Source organism: Panulirus ornatus, chromosome 23 (genome assembly GCF_036320965.1).
Source record: "Panulirus ornatus isolate Po-2019 chromosome 23, ASM3632096v1, whole genome shotgun sequence".
Lineage (NCBI taxonomy): Eukaryota > Metazoa > Arthropoda > Malacostraca > Decapoda > Palinuridae > Panulirus > Panulirus ornatus.
In genome coordinates, this window is record NC_092246.1 from 8,469,546 (window position 1) to 8,489,062 (window position 19,517).

Genomic DNA, 19,517 nt, shown 5'->3' on the forward strand with positions numbered 1-19,517 from the left:
TGGAATTATACCATGTGAAGAGAGGCTCCATCTGGAGGCTTTCCGGTCCCTTGGAATTATACGAAGTGAAGAGAGGCTCCATCTGGAGGCTTTCCGGTCCCTTGGAATTATACGAAGTGAAGAGAGGCTCCATCTGGAGGCTTCCAGGTTCCCTGGAATTATACCATGTGAAGAGAGGCTCCGTCTGGAGGCTTCCAGGTTCCCTAGAATCATTTCTTATGAAGAGAGGCCCACATCCAACCCAGGTGTTCATCCTCCTTTCAGGACTGGTCGACAGGAGCCTGGCAAATGCTGGAGCGTGTATGCTTGTGCATGTATGAGTGTATGTGCGCATATATAGGAGCAAAGACACGGTACTTATATACAAGGTTAAGAGAGACGGAGCAACTACACGTGCAATACTCTCTTCCCGTAACACACACACACACACACATTGTCTAAGCTCCACCATAACCCACGCAACAGGTTCCCTGTGTACCCACCTCTGGCAAATGGAGCCACCACGCGAGTAACACAAGACACCATCATCGGAACTGACCTGAAGCCAAAGGTTACGAGAGAGAGAGAGAGAGAGAGAGAGAGAGAGAGAGAGAGAGAGAGAGAGAGAGAGAGAGAGAGAGAGAGAGAGACGACCTGGCCCTCTTTATTAATAGGATCGACGACCTTAAGTCCCGGCATAAAAGTGGTGGTATATGATCCCTCAGAGTGTGAGTCCCTCTCTTTTTCCCCTCTCACGGCGCTGAGGCACCCACGCACCCCTACCCCACAACCCTAAAATGCTCCGTGCATTTTTACGCAGTGGTTCCCACCTCGAAAGTAACAATGTCGTGCACTTTTAACGCAGTGGTTCCCACCTCGAAAGTATATACCATGCACTTTTTACGCAGTGGTTCTTACCTCGAAAGTAACAATGTCGTGCACTTTTTACGCACTGGCTCCCACCTCGAAATTAACAATGTCGTGCACTTTTTACGCAGTGGTTCCCACCTCGAAAGTAACAATGTCGCCATTTGAATTTCAAATGCGCAGAGGCACTCCCCGTGTACCACGGCAGCTTGCCATAATTGCCCCCTACCCACCCACCCACACACACACACACACACGGAAGAGGGAGAGGTGGGTGGATGTCCTCCCCCAACACCCCTTCTCGCCAAGGAAACCCCAAAACCTCGATGGGGATTAAGCATTTACTTAGGGGTGGGTCCTGGAAGGGGGTTGAGGGGTAACTCCAGACCTCAAGGGACAAGGGGAAATCCTGGACTTTTGAAGGATGTGGTGGGATATAGAACTTCCAGACTCTACTAGGCAGGTGGGTGAAGGGGGTGAGGGAGGACGCTGCTGGACCTGTCGGGTACGCTAAAACCCCAAGGGCCGTGGGTACGGGAAATCCCAAAACCAAGGGGCAGACGGGAGGTCCTGGACCCAAAAGGCGAGGGAAGCCCTTAGATCCACGGGGGGCAGGAGAACATGCTGGACCCACAGGGGGGTTAACCTCAGACCCACGGGGCAAAAGGGAAAGATCGTGGAACCACAGGGTTAGGGAAGAACCCAAACCCCCCCTTTTGGGATCAGTACAAGTCTCAACCCACTATGGTAACCGGGGGTTAACCTCAGACCCACGGGGCAAAAGGGAAGATCGTGGAACCAGAGGGTTAGGGAAGACCCCAGACAACCCCGGTTGGGATCAGCCCTGACTCGTACAAGTCTCAACCCACTATGGTAACGTCAGGGATGAGGAGATAACCCCCTCACTGCCAACATTACTCCCGGCCCCTCACACCGGCAGGGCAACACTGCTTCTTCATCATAAACAATCAGAAGGAATTGACGATTGTCGTTATCATATCAATGGCGAGGCACGCGCAACGAGCGTAAACATGCTGGACAGTACTTCGCGAGAGAGAGAGAGAGAGAGAGAGAGAGAGAGAGAGAGAGAGAGAGAGAGAGAGAGTATATATGAGCAGTGTCGTGTCCAGGGCCACGACGACGAGAGAAGGGAGGCAGGTGTCCTGGTGTCGCTCCTCCTGACCAACTCGGAGGCATACAGACACTCACTCCCCTGACGTCGACTTTCTTACCCTTCAGTGTGGAGGAGGAGGAGGAGGAGGAGGCGTGTTGTTGTTGCTGGTGACGACTGTGTTGTGGCAGAAGCGAGTGAAGGGTGAGGAGAGGAGGAGGAGGCGTACGGGCGGAGGGCGTCCACAAGACGACGCAAACGTTGTTCCTTTCCGTGAAGGAACCACGGGAGAAAACCACGCCCTCAGAACGACATACGGAAACATCCCATCGGGAACGGCGACACAGCGTCACGTGACGTGATCATGGGTCCGTCACCAAGCATAAGTAGGCCACACCCATCATCTCACAGCCATGATAACAGACTCCTTCTTTTTTTTTTTCTATTCTTCTCGATTTGGCAAGGCACTTGACAAAGTAAACCACAGAATCCTGCCGGAAAAACTGGTGAAACAAGATATGAAGGGCACAAGATGTGATGACGATGAGGTCTGAACTGTGTTGCAACCTATTCAATCAGCAGATAACATTTCAATACAGCAGCAAACAGGACCATATCTACTGGAGGTCTCACAAGAAATGACACTAGACTCAAATTTCTTTATAACAGCAATAATAATAATAATAATAATAATAATAATAATAATAATAATCATAATAGTAATAATAATAATAATAATAATAATAATAATAATAATAATAATATTAATAATAATAATAATAATAATAATGATAATGATAATAATAATAATAATAATAATAATAATAATAATAAAAACAACAAGTTTAAAGTATAATAATTTTTCTCTTTTCCTTTCCGATCACACTAAAATAATAAAAATCACTGGACCGGGGGTTGATTCCAAAGACATAGAAAGACTTATAGTCTTGTCCACACACATATGGAAAGAAGCGAACGTGATGGAATCACAGGAGGACAAATCCAAGTAAACAAGTCATGAGACGATTCACACAACTTCGAGGACAACAGCGGGGAAAAACTTTGACATAGTAAGATCAAACGTGTCAAGGATCCAAGAGACACTATAAACGAAAACAACTTAAAGACTTCCAAGAGCATAAAGGATCCAAGAGACACTATAAACGAAAACAACTTAAAAGACTTCCATGAGCATAAAGGATCCAAGAGACACTTTAAACGAAAACAACTTAAAAGACTTTCAAGAGCATAAAGGATCCAAGAGACACTATAAACGAGAGCAACTTAAAGACTTTCAAGAGCATAAAGGATCCAGAAGACACCATCAACGAGAGCAACTTAAAGACTTTTCCAAGAGCGTTAAAGTAAAGGGCAATATCGAGCCACGTAAAGAGTGGTATGATACTGAGTACTTTCAAAACGAGTCAAAATTCCACTGGTGGAAAAATCTAACTACAAATGAGCAATGTGAATCCTACCGTGTCGTGAGGACACACATAAAAGAGGAAGTAAACAAGTTGAGAGAAATCCAGCAGCACTTCACGATGGGAAAAATCGAGGGGTATGGAACATCTTGGACTACCACGAAAGACTTGGGAAAACACGAACGACACAGCCGAGATAGATGATGAGAAAAAGGCGTGATAATCTATGCTCGGAAACAATTTGAAGGGATAACGACCAATATCATGAACTTTAAAAGCAAGGAAATAGACGTTATCAAGGCCTCACGAATACAACAGCGTGTATCATATCAAATATGTATGTAAAAGTCTGGCAAGATATACTGAAAGATATTCATTGTATCATCAATTGGAATGATCCCAAGTATCCCCTGCGTGTCGAAGAAGGCGACTAAAAGGGGGAGGGAGCGGGGGGCTGGAAATCCCCCTCTCCTCCTGTTTATACTTTTCCAAAGGAAAGAACAGAGAAGGGGGCCAAGTGAGGGTTTTTTTTCCTCCTCTAAGGCTGTCACATCTGTTCTTAACGCTACCTCGCTAATGCGAGAAAAGGCGATTATGTATAAATATATAATCAACTGAAATATGTACCGTGCATGGAAAACAACAGAAACATTTCAGAGAAAACTTGATGCGTGAACAAACACAGTCCCATATGAATCTTGGATCGGTAACTAGGCAATGGACGTGGAGGATGAAACGGAATCATTTAACGAAAAAGAACCGTGCGGCGAGCGCAACGCGTCATTCCTGCCTTCTGGCAACATCTCGTCGTAAGCACTCGTAACCTGGTACACACACTATACCCTCCGTCACGTACAGCCAGACCTACGTCCACCGTACCATGATCTCGTACCGGCGTCTGGGTACAAGCTGCTCCGCCGCCACTCCCGCGCCAGCACAAACCGTGTGTGTGTGTGTGTGTGTGTGCGAGCGCGTTAACAGAGAACAATGGTTTACCGGGAACAGTGACGAAGGTTCGGATGTCGCCTTCTGAATTATTCCACACGACACAGCGCGGGAGAGCTAGGAACAAGTTCTGGAGTGTTTTCTTTTTTTTTTTTTTTTCATATAACGATTTCAAAAGCATATTTTACCCGGGCCCTTTATCCTAAGACCGGGTCCTCTGGAGTACCATGGTGCGATGCCAGACGGGTCGACAGTAAATGTGGAGTGACATGGTTCCCCTCTGCCAACATGACAGGTCAGGAGGAAATGTCGTTATTTGCAAGGTTAAGCTGACCTTCGTTAGCAAGGGATGGTTCCAGTCGCTGAAAGAGAGCAGTGGTTCCAGTCCCTGAAAGAGGACGGTGGTTCCAGTCTCGGAAAGAGAGCAGTGGTTCCAGTCACTGAAAAAGAGCAGTGGTTCCAGTCCCTGAAAGAGAACGGTGGTTCCAGTCTCTGAGAGAGAACAGTGCTTCCAGTCCCTGACAGAGAGAGAGAGAGAGAGAGAGAGAGAGAGAGAGAGAGAGAGAGAGAGAGAGAGAGTAAAAATGTTTCCATCGTGATGTAAATGGCACACCGCCGCTGGTGACTGCAGCTTGAAATGCTCAAGAGGAAATCATGAAGTTGGAATTCATTCCGACAGTGTTTATGCTGTCCAGTCTCACCGACTGTTAACAGCTACCTGCCTTTGCCAGCCATCTTCCAACAGTCTCGAAACTATGAGACAAAGTTACGGTAAAACACAACGAACTATATTCTGCCAACTGTTGACACAAGACGGTCGAGAGAGTGCCCGCACTTGACTTTGTCAAATACAATCTTTTTTTTATTCAATTTATTTTGAATATTGTCTAAATTTTGAGACTGCTTTGAAGACGGCAGAATAAAGGAATTTCACAACCATGAAGGGGGAATAATTAAGTGTCTGTTGGTGCAGAGCCATGCATATATGAGAGCCAACGTCCCAATTTATACATTCAAACTGATGTAAACAACTCATCCATTCACTTTTAGTACATATGTAACATACTTTCTCCGTCACACTATGCCTCCAGGGGAAGAAGAAAAACCCATTACCAGACCTGACCAATTCTAAGATGGATGGAGTGCAATCATGTGATGTTTTTCCCCTCCAAGGAACACATTAATAAGACCATATACGTGGGAATGGGAACCAGCAGGGTGCCTGTCACGTGTTCAGCAGAGGCGGGAGGGAGGCGGCCTCTCCCAGCGGCTACAGAAGGAAACAGCAGGGCGCCTCCCAATCGTTCAACAGGGGCGGGAGGCACGCCTCTCCTAGCGGCTACAGGAGCCGGAGCCGGCCAGTGTTGCACGGCAGCGCCACCTGCCACCACGTACGTAGCAGTAACCCTGGTCTTGATGAACTGCCCAACACTGAAACCCTTGAACTCAAGTCACTCTCCGAGGCACTGTATAGAACTGGGCGTCTTTCACTGACGGTTGGTTACTTGATTGGCTCTCTCCCCCTCTGTTCGGTCTACGGATGGGCAGTTGGGCGTTTGTCTGGGGACAACTGGACCCATCCCGAGCAGGTAAGGAAGGGAGTGACAGGCAGGACTCCTCCCAATGGTGGCTCATGACGAGGTTCAGCAATTCGTTGCACGTGAATATTCCTCTTCCGGTATGCTAATGATGTTTACTCGTATCCTAGCTCTAACTGCATGGAAAACGAATATCTGCAGTGAAGTAATGGACCAAAACGAACAACCTATTTTCACTATAGCGCTAACGAAAACGTTTTAATGATGGTAATGTTACATCCGATGAAATGACAAAAAAAAAAAAGTCATCTGAAGGATGAGTGTGCAGCGGTACAGCGATACGTCGTAACCTGCAGCAGCACCTCGTCCGATTTCATGACTCATTTACGACATCAAAGCTCAGCATATCCTAAAAATTCTCTGTAGCTAACACGGATGTGCCGTTGCCAGTCTCCGTCATGGGTTATCGTGGTGAGGATAACATTACTAAAGAACGAGATTAAAAGATCTGAAACGACTTCTTTCCGGAACATAACAACATCGACTCGAGATATTTACAGATTAAAAATCATATCTCCCAGGCGTGGCAAGTAACTGTTGAACACATCAATCAGTAACCAACAACCCACAAACTTGCAATTTTCTCATTGCCATTCTTCGCTGTGATCCAACGTTCTATATTGACAATTACCGAGCTAAGTACTGGACGCGTACTGCGTTACTTGAGGGATCTCGACTGTAATAACACCACAGGTGACCAGGCAACACCACGTCGTCGTCATGATAAGCCAAACATACTCTTCTCTTGATGAACGCTATTCACAAAGTTGCCCAGCTATCAACCTTACCTTAGGCCAGGTGGAAGACCTCCCCGATAACTAATTAACGTAGGTAATTGAAGTTCATTACATATAGATCGACCATGTCACAACTGACGCCCCTCAGTCACCTTCCCTCCTCACCAGGTATCGATACATTGAAAGTGTTCGTAACTTGCTTAAGTTCTCTCATATCGGCAAGTTACTGCGTTATCTCATGTGTACAGTGGTCGCCAGTACACTAGAGTGTACAAGCGTCGCCAGTACACTGTGGATAGTACAAGTGTCGCCAAGTACACTGCTGGTGTGTATAGGTAGGTGTCAACACTGCCCTGCTAGCTGGTTTCCGTCACATGAAACAATAATCATGAGATGGACTTGCATATCCATGTTAAAAACTACACAATAATAATTCATCTTAGGCGCACTTTGGAGTAAAACAAAAGAATTATTTCGGGTATTATCTACACTCCTTCCGCTACTTATTTTTCATTAAAAAAATGTCTTAATTCAAGCAACTTCACAAGGCAAGCGAGTTCGCCTGCAAATGATATAACCCATCTCCAGTCCTGTAGTCTTATGCGAACCACGTAAAGCAGGGAGGGTTGTGAAGGCCAGTGAAAATGAGGGGGGTTAGACATTATGAAGTTAGTAAAAAAAAAAAAAAACTGACAACCAAACGAAACGTAACCTATCCTAGGCTAGGCTAACCCAGCCTATCCTACAACAGTTTGAGACCCTAGGCTAGCCCAGCTTATCCTACGACAGTTTGAGACCCTAGGCTAGCCCAGCTTATCCTACGACAGTTTGAGACCCTAGGCCAGCCCATCCTATCCTACGACAGTTTGAGACCCTAGGCTAGCCCAGCTTATCCTACGACAGTTTGAGACCGTATGCTAGCCCAGCCTATCCAACGACAGATTACGCCACGTCTCGTTTGAAACTACTAGGGGCTTGTCTAGCCTATCCAAAGACAGATGACGCCAGGTCTCGCTCGAGATGAAGCTGAAGGAATATAACTTACTTCAGCTAAACAGTAGTCCATAACACAGCACCGTATGACCTCGGAGACCCGTCGTACAAAGTGAGGCAAAGAATTTCTTGGATGGCGACGCTCGCATACTTCCGTTAGACGAGTTTGGAGTGAGCAGACACCAGGGATATATAGCAAGTTGTGGGGGTCCCGCAGCGTCCACCGTTAATGAAGGACATCTCTTGACATGAAGGCAGGTCGATAACTTTAGGTCACATGTAATTTCTGTCGCGCTTACAAACGTCCAGCAGCGATCCTGCAAGGCGTTGATGGGCGATAAATTGATATTATTTCAGCGAATACCTGACAAATTCCCTCGTTTTGAAGGATGGATGCCAATCACGAATGACACACGGAATATGCAAAACAACCATAATTCCCAGTATAAGCCATATTAGACCTCATTTTGTGATCCGAAAGTTCAGTAAACCATAATTTTACCTCAATATTCACGAAGTAAAACAACATATATATATATAGATGTGCAAAAAGCCCATTTTGTGATCCGAAAGTTCAGTAAACCATCATTTACCTCAATATTCACGAAGTAAAACAACATATATATATATAGATGTGCAAAAAGCCCTTAAAAAGCTGTAAAAGACTGCTCCTCTCCGTTGTCGATTTATAGGCTAGAATAATATTGGAACAAAACAAAGTAACGAGGGAGGCGGCGTCAGCAGACTCGAGCTAGGCTAGGAGGGTCTCGTATTTTTCAGCGTGGATTCAACATTTGTTCTTTCCTTCCTTTCGCAAATTCGTGAGGTGTTCACGTTATAACTACAACAACCTTTTTTTTTTCTTCTTTCTCTCTCTCTTCAGGATTTAGTCGACAAACTGAACATCAAGTTTGCGTATGGAAATAAGCACGGGTTTTTTTTTCAGAATGGCCTTCAAAGCGGTGACGCTCTGTTGTACCAAACGTCATGGTACGTGCCAGGCATGTCGTCTGCTACCCTCCCCCCGCCCAGCTATTTCAGTCCGAGAATTTAGGGAAATCATTTCATCTAGTATTGTTGGACAATAAACGACAATCTGAAACTATTACACACCCCAACACACACACACACACACAACCGGGTCAACAGAAGCGCGACTACACACATTCAGCAGTGCTGGTTTAATGTTGGCGTCCGTGTATCTGTACACACACACACACACACACCATCACGGGGTCCGGGGTTGCCTCCGCGTAGGTTCGAATCCTTGGTCGTGGCAGTTGGCCTACACCCAACCCAGGTGTTCATCCCCGGGGGGCGTGGCAGACGAATGGTTTACCTGGTTTTAGGTGTTTTATGTGTGTGTGTGTGTGTGTGTGTGTGTGTGTGTGTGTGTGTGTGTGTGTGTGTGTGTGTGTTACGCATGTAAGATGGCCATGATTGGGTCATTCAGTCGCGCATACACATACACACGTCTGTAATCATGCTATAAAACCTCCCCTTCACGGGATTCTTGCAGAACCATGGCTGTGCTACAATCAGCATTCAGGGAAGTGATAGGCTTCTTTTGAAATTAGAAGTTTACCGTAACCCCATCTAGGCGGAGTCTGTAACACACACACACACACATAAAGGACATATGAATGTACACAAAGGTGATTTATGCATGTATACCCCTGTAATGCATACCGGTACGTTTCTACGAGCAAATTAAGCCATACAATGCATCTAAAACGTATGTGTACACAAGAGACATATGTATATCAGCATGACTTTCTCCATCCTCACCCAAGATATTCATACCGCTGTGGAGAAGAAGAAAAGAAGTACGCCAAGCGACCTTAAATCTACCCATGCACCTGGTGCCATCATCATCATCATCATCACACGGGCGCGTCCAAAAGACGCCACTAAATGTGGTTTCCCCGGCACGCGAAATCGCCCCCTCCCCACCCGCCTGGAGTGGAATTTTCCTGGGCCTCCGCTTCGGCGGGGCCAAAATGTTCTCCCGCGCCACCGTATTAGAAATCCTGGCTCCCTGTGTGTGTCCCTGTGTGTGTGTGTGTGTGTGTGTGTGTGTGTGTGTGTGTGTGTGTGTCCCTCCGCCACCGTATGAAAAATCCTGGCTCTGTCTCTCCCTCTCCCCCATCTCCACCCCCTCTCCACCACCCCGCATTAAAAATCCTGGCTGTCTCTGCCTCCCTCCCCGAGCCCCACCTCCCCAGCCCTCCCTCCTCAGCCCCGTCGCGCCTCTAACCGAGAGAATTTATATGCAAATTTCTCTCCCTCACCTCAGGTATTATCTTGTAAATATTGTACAGCTTCATTATACCACGCTAAAGATTATCAGGCCAGAAGCGGTTTCTTTTTTTTTCTTGTTTCTTTTTTTAAACGTGGCTATATTTTTTTTTCGCTCTGGGTTGATGGTGTCATGAGAGAGAGAGAGAGAGAGAGAGAGAGAGAGAGAGAGAGAGAGAGAGAGAGAGAGAATATAATATATATATATATATATATATATATATATATATATATATATATATATAGAGAGAGAGAGAGAGAGAGAGAGAGAGAGAGAGAGAGAGAGAGAGATAGAGAGAGAGAGAGAGAGAGAGAGAGAGAGAGAGAGAGAGAGAATTCCAACAGGCCTAGTAACCTATTCGCAAGGTTGTAATCTCTATCCACTATCGACAGCTGAGGTGAGGATAGAAGATTGAGAAGTCTCTCTCTCTCTCTCTCTCTCTCTCTCTCTCTGGCAACAAGAGCGACGGCAAGAGGAAAAGAAAATATAAATTACGAAGAGGGAAGGGGGGAAAAAAGGGCTCGAACCTTGTTGAGGCGCAGCCAGCATGGGTGTTCACAGGGGACAATGGAATGACACGCTTCTCTGTGCTACGTCACTACATTGTGCTGTGCCACACTGCTGCACCCTGGCTGTGCTGTGCCACACTGCTGCACCCTGGCTGTGCTGTGCCACACTGCTGCACCTTGGCTGTGCTGTGCCACACTGCTGCACCCTGGCTGTGTGTGCCACACTGCTGCACCCTGGCTGTGCTGTGCCACACTGCTGCACCCTGGCTGTGCTGTGCCACACTGCTGCACCCTGGCTGTGCTGTGCCACACTGCTGCACCCTGGCTGTGCTGTGCCACACTGCTGCACCCTGGCTGTGCTGTGCCACACTGCTGCACCCTGGCTGTGCTGTGCCACACTGCTGCACCCTGGCTGTGCTGTGCCACACTGCTGCACCGTGGCTGTGCTGTGCCACACTGCTGCATCCTGCCTGTGCTGTGCCACACCCTGGCTTTGGCATCAGTCTGTGTGGGAGCCATGTCGGCTGTACGTTATTGTGGACATGCAGAAATATGATAATTTTGTGTGGCATCAATCCCACCACTTCACCTAAAACCATCGCCAGGCTACTGAGGAAGTATTATAGAGCACACATCTTTATATATATATATATATATATATATATATATATATATATATATATATATATATATATATATATATATATATATATATATTTTTTTTTTTTTGATAATTCCCAATTTCCAACCTATTTATCTATCTATCTATCTAGCAGTATGAGAGAGAGAGAGAGAGAGAGAGAGAGAGAGAGAGAGAGAGAGAGAGAGAGAGAGAGAGAGAGAGAGAGAGAGAGAGAGAGAGAGAGAGGAGTGGGAGGAGTGGTGGGAAGTGATGCCGTGGATCCCTCTCTGGAGGGGTCCTATTTCGGGGAGATAATATTGAGAGTATTTCTGGCCCATAAACCCGTCATTTGCATACATTGTGAGGGAGGAGGAGGTGGAGGTGGTGGTGGAGCGTCCTGTGTTGTGCAGGTGTTTTCGCTACAGTTCCCTCCTCATGTGGCAGGTGTATTACAGGTGTTTCTGCCACACTGGCTGTTTGGCGAGGGGGTTTCACGACGGTGTTAGGAAGGTGATGGGGCAAGAGGCCAGGTTGAGGTAGGGTAGGTGACGGGGCAAGAGGCCAGGTTGAGGTAGGGTAAGTGACGGGGCAAGAGGCCAGGTTGAGGTAGGGTAGGTGACGGGGCAAGAGGCCAGGTTGAGGTAGGGTAAGTGACGGGGCAAGAGGCCAGGTTGAGGTAGGGTAGGTGACGGGGCAAGAGGCCAGGTTGAGGTAGGGTAGGTGACGGGGCAAGGGGCCAGGTTGAGGTAGGGTAAGTGACGGGGCAAGAGGCCAGGTTGAGGTAGGGTAAGTGACGGGGCAAGAGGCCAGGTTGAGGTAGGGTAAGTGACGGGGCAAGGGGCCAGGCTGAGGTAGGGTAGGTGCGGGGCAAGGGGCCAGTCTGAGGTAGGGTAGGTGACGGGGCAAGGGGCCAGGTTGAGGTAGGGTAGGTGACGGGGCAAGAGGCCAGGTTGAGGTAGGGTAAGTGACCGGGCAAGAGGCCAGGTTGAGGTAGGGTAAGTGACGGGGCAAGAGGCCAGGTTGAGGTAGGATAGGTGATGGGGCAAGAGGCCAGGTTGAGGTAGAGTAGGTGATGGGGCAAGAGGCCAGGTTGAGGTAGGGTAGGTGACGGGGCAAGGGGCCAACTGAGGTAGGGTAGGTGACGGGGCAAGGGGCCAGGTTGAGGTAGGGTAGGTGACGGGGCCAGGGGCTAGGCTGAGGTAGGGTAAGTGACGGGGCAAGAGGCCAGGTTGAGGTAGGGTAAGTGACGGGGCAAGAGGCCAGGTTGAGGTAGGGTAAGTGACGGGGCAAGGGGCCAGGCTGAGGTAGGGTAGTTGACGGGGCCAGGGGCTAGGCTGAGGTAGGGTAAGTGACGGGGCAAGAGGCCAGGTTGAGGTAGGGTAAGTGACGGGGCAAGGGGCCAGGTTGAGGTAAGGAGGGAGCTTAGTTGGGGGAAGGGAGGGGAGGCAGGCACTACAAGTACTGGACCCGTAGGGGGATGGGCCGACCTGATCCAAGGAGAAGTTGGGGAAAAACGAACACAAGGCAAAGTGGAGGGTCGACGAGAGAACACGAGAAGAACAGAGCAAGACTATGGTAACACTATGGACAAAATCTGTAGCAAGACTATGGTAACACTATGGACAAAATCTAAAGCAAGACTATGACAACACTGGACAAAAGCTATAGCAAGACTATGGCAACACTGGACAAAAGCTATAGCAAGACTATGGCAACACTGGACAAAATCTATGGCAAAACTATGACAACACTATGGACAAAATCTATAGCAAGACTATGGCAACACTATGGACAAAATCTATGGCAAGACTATGGCAACACTATGGACAAAATCTAAAGCAAGACTATGACAACACTGGACAAAAGCTATAGCAAGACTATGGCAACACTGGACAAAATCTATGGCAAAACTATGACAACACTATGGACAAAATCTATAGCAAGATTATGGCAACACTATGGACAAAATCTATAGCAAGACTATGGCAACACTATGGACAAAATCTATAGCAAGACTATGGCAACACTATGGACAAAATCTATAGCAAGACTATGGCAACACTATGGACAAAATCTATAGCAAGATTATGGCAAGGTCAAAGCCAAACTATGGCATGATGAGAACAAGAGAAGATAACTTGTGATAAGGCATCAGTTTCAAGGTCAGGGGTAGTTAGTTACATACACACTGACGAGGGGTCAGGTCAGGTCAGGTCAGACATGGTTCTTACCTTGAACGGGGATCGGCTCCTGGATGACCTGCAAGAAGAAAAAAGAGAGAAATACATTAATTACAGCGACACGCCACAACTTCCCACAAGTGTGCCAAGAAACACTAGTTTCACAAGTGTTCCATGTAACACTGATTCGTTGGTGTACATGTTCCATGGAACACGGGTTCATTTGTGTGTTCAACTGAACCCTGGTTCGTATTTAAGTGTTCCATAGAACACGAAGTTCGTACGTGTGTTCCATGGAACACGAAGTTCGTACGTGTGTTACATGGATCACCAATGCGTTTGTGCAGGTGTTACATGGAACACTCTGGCTAGAGTGCACAAATGTTACATAAAACACTGGGTCGTGTACGCAAATGTTACTTGAAAACTGGCTCGTGTGTGCCTCTGTGTGGGTAGATACGCGACACAGCCGAGCTACGCAGGGCGCGTATGCCACAAGACAGCACCGTCGTGGTATGGGCAGTGCGGACGGTACGCAAGCCGGTACACAACACGGTACAGCAGCGGTACACTTGTGTACCTCGCGTGATGACAGGGATTCCAGGACCTTCCTGTGTCACCCAGGGCAACCCATGACCTCCCCGGGTCACCCAGGGCAGCCCATGACCTCCCCCGGGTCACCCAGGGCAGCCCATGACCTCCCCGGGTCACCCAGGGCAGCCCATGACCTCCCCGGGTCACCCAGGGCAGCCCATGACCTCCCCCGGGTCACCCAGGGCAGCCCATGACCTCCCCGGGTCACCCAGGGCAGCCCATGACCTCCCCGGGTCACCCAGGGCAGCCCATGACCTTCGCGTGTCACCCACGGCAGCCACTACCTCCCCGGGTCACCCAGGGCAGCCACTACCTCCCCGCGTCACCCAGGGCAACCCATGACCTCCCCGGGTCACCTCTCTCTGTGTCACCCACGGCAGCCCCCATGACCTCCGTGTGTCACCCATGGCGTCCCTGGGCGCAGGCAATGGCTTCAGCCTCATCCAGGCCCCGCACGACTCCACAAAAAATCCTCACTTCAATCATGAAGGGAATATGTGTTATTACCGGCAGCAACAGGTGAGCCGTGGCACCTGGCGAGCAGTGGCAGGTGAGGTGTTGAGGGAGGAGGAGGAGGAGGAGGAGGTCGGCAGGTGAATTGAGGGAGTGAGGCGTGGGGGAAAGGCAGCAGCAATCCCGGCTGGAGGTCTATGAGCGAGGCCGTCCGCCTCCATGTCCACCAGGGCTCCACACAGACCAGCTCCCCCTGCCCCGCGGAAGACCACCTCTCTCTCTACCAAAACTCGAGGCTTCCACGGCATGGCCTCTGCAACTCCCTCCCTCCACACTCGTGCCTCCAGAGACCCACAGACAACCACAGTGGATCCAGTCGGACAACAGCTATCCCCCACCGAAAAAAAGGATGTTCCAGGCACTGTCTGTGTGGGCCCCCTCTGTCTGTCTGTCTCTTTCACCATCTCCGTCTCATGACAGCACAATAACCCAAGTCTCTCTCACAGATGGAGACGATTCCAAATCATTTTCCCATGGCGCGTCCATGACATCTCACAGGTACCCTGCGTCAGCTGGTTTTACGTGGCGGTGCGACAGTGTACATACAGGGCGCTCCACACGAACACTGGGTAGTGTGGTTAGCATTACAGCGAGGGGCCCAATCCTCTCTTGGGCACAGGTGGGTTCGAATCCTGGGCGCCGCGACACTCGGGGCTGGGTATCTGGCTTCGGCCAGGTGTGTGTGTGTGTGTGTGTGTGTGTAAATACAACACACAGAAATAAAATCATGGTACATACATACATAAGGTTAAGAGACGGGGGGGCAACACCAGTGTAAAACTCCCTCCTCGAAACACGCATACAGTAATTACATGTATAGTGATTACACGTACAGTAATCACACATCTGGTAGGGCACCTCAGCCAGGCGCGCGTGTTAAGGATTATCAAACGGATGTATTATGATGATAAGAAATTATTAAACGGATGTGATATGGTGATATGATTATCAAACGGAAACATATCAACCCCCCCCCACACACACATTACCCCAACATATCGACCCCCACACATTACCCCAACTTATCGACCGCCACACATTACCCCAACATATCGACCCCCACACATTACCCCAACATATCGACCGCCACACATTACCCCAACATATCGACCGCCACACATTACCCCAACATATCGACCCCTACACATTACCCCAGCATATCGACCCCCCCAAACATTACCCTAACACATCGACCCCCACACATTACCCCAACATATCGACCCCTACACATTACCCCAACATATCGACCGCCACACATTACCCCAACATATCGACCCCCACACATTACCCCAACATATCGACCGCCACACATTACCCAGACGTTTTAATCTCCCTCACTTGCCGGGGGCCGATGATGAAACTCACGGGGCCGCCACATCAGACTTGATGATTTCTTAATCGGTTTAGTTCTGGTGACGGACTGGTGGCTGGGGCGGTCATGCATGTGACGACCTACGTGCCTGGCTTCAGGGCGTGACGACCCGCCTGTCACCAGGGGGCTGTGTGACGACCCACCTGTCACCAGGGGGCTGTGTGACGACCCGCCTGTCACCAGGGAGCTGTGTGACGACCCACTGCCTCCTGAGAGGACGTGTGACGACCCGCTTGTCACCAGGGGGTTGTGTGACGACCCGCCTGCCTCCTGGGAGGACGTGTGGCGATCCACCTGCCTCCAGAGGCCCTTACGGTAACATAGTCCACGTTCCTCCAGCAGGCTATGTAACACCCCCACGTCCCTCAAGAGGGCCGTGTGGGTGGGGGTAAGCCACGTCCCTCCAGAGGGCCGTGTGGGTGGGGGTGTAAGACACGTCCCTCCAGAGTGCCGTGTGTTGGGGGGCGGTAAGCCACGTCCCTCCAGAGTGCCGTGTGTTGGGGGGCGGTAAGCCACGTCCCTCCTGAGGGCCGTGTGTGGTGGGGAGGAGGGTCGGTAAGCCACGTCCCTCCCTCCAGAGGAGCTGTGCTTCGAAGAGAGGCCCATTGTCGTGAGGCGCGCCCCCGCCCACGTCCGCCTGAGTGGGATCTTCTCTCCCGTGCAGTGAGGGGGAGGAGGGGAAAGACACCAACGTAATGGCCAATCAGCACCTGTGTCCGGAGCAGGTGACGTGTGAGGCTGCATCACACACACACACACACACACACACACACACACACACACACACACATACACGCCTCACTTCCCTGGCTTCTGGCTCGCCAAGAACGCGAAAAAATAGAAAGAAAAAAAGAATGATAACACGAAAATAGCGAAAAAAATAGAAGAAAAAGAAATAACAATAACACGAAAATATACATGATAAATATGACGAAAACGACACATCAAATAACCCATGAAATCTCTGACGATTCTCGTCCATGACCATACACAGACGCCCCTGAACTGTACATAGACGACACTCAATGTCTATTCTCACACAATCATTATCATTATCTTTATCATCATTATCATCATTATCATTATCATTATTATCATTTCTGTGTTGGATGAGACAGCACGGGGGGCCGTGGACGAGGTACATTTCAGCCAGATGGTCAGGCTAAACACATCACAACTCAAGGCTGGCTGGCCAGCTGACGTCCTCAGGTTGGACCAGCTGGACTCACACTCCCCAGGAAGTCCCCTTCATCGTAAAACCCCCCCAGGTAGTCCCCCATGTATCTTAAACTCCCCAGGTAGTCCCCCATGTATCTTAAACTCCCCAGGTACTCCCCCATGTATCTTAAACTCCCCAGGTACTCTCCCCGTATCTTAAACTCCCCAGGGAGTCCCCCATGTATCTTAAACTCCCCAGGTAGTCCCCCATGTATCTTAAACTCCCCAGGTAGTCCCCCATGTATCTTAAACTCCCCAGGTAGTCCCCCATGCATCTTAAACTCCCCAGGTAGTCCCCATGTATCTTAAACTCCCCAGGTAGTCCCCCATGTATCTTAAACTCCCCAGGGAGTCCCCCATGTACCTTAAAACCCTCCCCCCAGGGACTCTCCCCATATCTTAAACTCCCCAGGGAGTCCCCCATGTATCTTAAACCCCCCCAGGTACTCTCCCCGTATCTTAAAACCCCCAGGGAGTCCCCCATATATCTTAACCCTCCCCCCCAGGTCGTCTCCCCAAACCAACCCCCCCTCCCCCAGGTCGTCTCCCCCTCCCCCCAGGTCGTCTCCCCCTCCCCCAGGTCGTCTCCCCCCCCCCCCCTCACCCCACATACCTGAACGCACCAAATAACCGATGATCGATCCCCGGTCGGAGTCCCCCCTGTCGATTGCTGCCGTCACCCCCAGCCTACGGGAGTCCCAGGCCCCGGGATCTAGGAGTCCCAGGCCCCGTCCTACGGGAGCCCCAAGTCCCGGCATCCTTCATAACCCCCCCATGTACGGGACGCCCCTGGGAGTTCCCATGTGGGACGTGAGTTACAGCTGGTGTCACACCCTCACTTTACGAGAGTCTGGTGTGTTACAGCTGGTGTCACACCCTCACGTTGCGAGTGCCCGGTGTGTTACAGCTGGTGTCACACCCTCACGTTACGAGAGCCCGGTGTGTTACAGCTGGTGTCACACCCTCACGTTACGAGTGCCCGGTGTGTTACAGCTGGTGTCACACCCTCACGTTACGAGAGCCCGGTGTGTTACAGCTGGTGTCACACCCTCACGTTGCGAGTGCCCGGTGTGTTACAGCTGGTGTCACACCCTCACGTTACGAGTGCCCGGTGTGTTACAGCTGGTGTCACACCCTCACGTTACGAGAGCCCGGTGTGTTACAGCTGGTGTCACACCCTCACGTTACGAGAGCCCGGTGTGTTACAGCTGGTGTCACACCCTCACGTCACGAGTGTCTGGTGTGTTACAGCTGGTGTCACACCCTCACGTCACGAGTGCCTGGTGTGTTACAGCTGGTGTCACACCCTCACGTTACGAGTGCCTGGTGTGTTACAGCTGGTGTCACACCCTCACGTTACGAGTGTCTGGTGTGTTACAGCTGGTGTCACCACCACACAACCACAGACATCATCATCACCATCTGTGGATTATCCCACATTTGGATCATCACATGGATAATCCCCCTCCGTTACCAGCTGTCACGTCATAATGAAGGGATAATCCCCCTCCGTTACCAGCTGTCACGTCATAATGAAGGGATAATCCCCCTCTGTTACCAGCTGTCACGTCATAATGACCCAGACCCAAGAGCACGACACACGATCAACCTCTTTAAAGTCTAAACTACAGATAGAAATGGCGTTTTTGCCCTCTGTAATATCAGCCCCCTCCCCTCACACAACCCCTCCCCTCCCTTTTTTTTTCCATGTTGCCATATTTTGTGGACTCTCGACATCGGAGATGGACCGTTACGTTACAGGAGTTCGTGCGCTTCATGGGAATTCCTTTCGCTGATCTTCACTTGAGCCCGGACATCATCAATCCCCTTGGTGTCAGAGGCGTACGATATATTCCAGACGGTAACGTCGCTATATGCCAGGTGTACGATGTTACAGGTTGCTTCACGCCAGCTGGACGACACTATGGGCTTTAATAATATGCCTGCTGTACGATAGTATGGGTTACAATATGCCAGATCTACGATACTATGCGTTACAATACGCCAGCTGTACGGTACTACACGGGGGGGGGGGAGGGTTACAATATGCCAGCTGTACGATACAATGGAGTGTAACATGCCAGCTGTACGATACTATGGGCTGTGGCTGTGCGCACTGTAGATTACTGTGTGCCAGCTGTACGATACTACGACCTGTACTATGCTACCTACACTATATTGTAGATCTTAATATGCCAGATGTATGATACTGCAGGTTAAACAGACCAGCTGGTGAGTTACGTATAACAAATCTACGTTGCCGAGCGTTGCAGTGCCAGCCGCACGATAATGCAGATTTACAATAATCCAACTGGCATGATACTATAACTTGTGATTAAGCCAGATGTATGATAATTCAGACCCGGATATGTCATCTTACGACTTATGCGACAGCCAAATGCCTGAGGTACGATACTACGCGTTGCAGCGTCAGCTATATAATAGTGCAGGTTTAAAGAACCCAGATGTACGATGATGACGACGGGTTGAATATACAACTTGTATGATCAATGCAAGAGACTTCCCAAGCCAGCCGTACGATACTGCTGGGGTGGT

The 19,517-nt window shown here is 49.6% G+C and overlaps 1 protein-coding gene across 5 annotated transcripts in view; it reads right to left on the reverse strand.

Moving 5' to 3' along the window:
* Positions 1 to 19,517, reverse strand: part of LOC139756786 (uncharacterized) — a 626,428-nt gene that overhangs the window by 18,157 nt on the left and 588,754 nt on the right. For all 5 annotated transcript variants that reach the window (XM_071676579.1, XM_071676576.1, XM_071676575.1 and 2 more), the window contains one exon: positions 13,316 to 13,343. In XM_071676579.1, the coding sequence (XP_071532680.1) occupies positions 13,316 to 13,343 (28 nt within the window). The remainder of the gene's footprint in view (positions 1 to 13,315; positions 13,344 to 19,517) is intronic.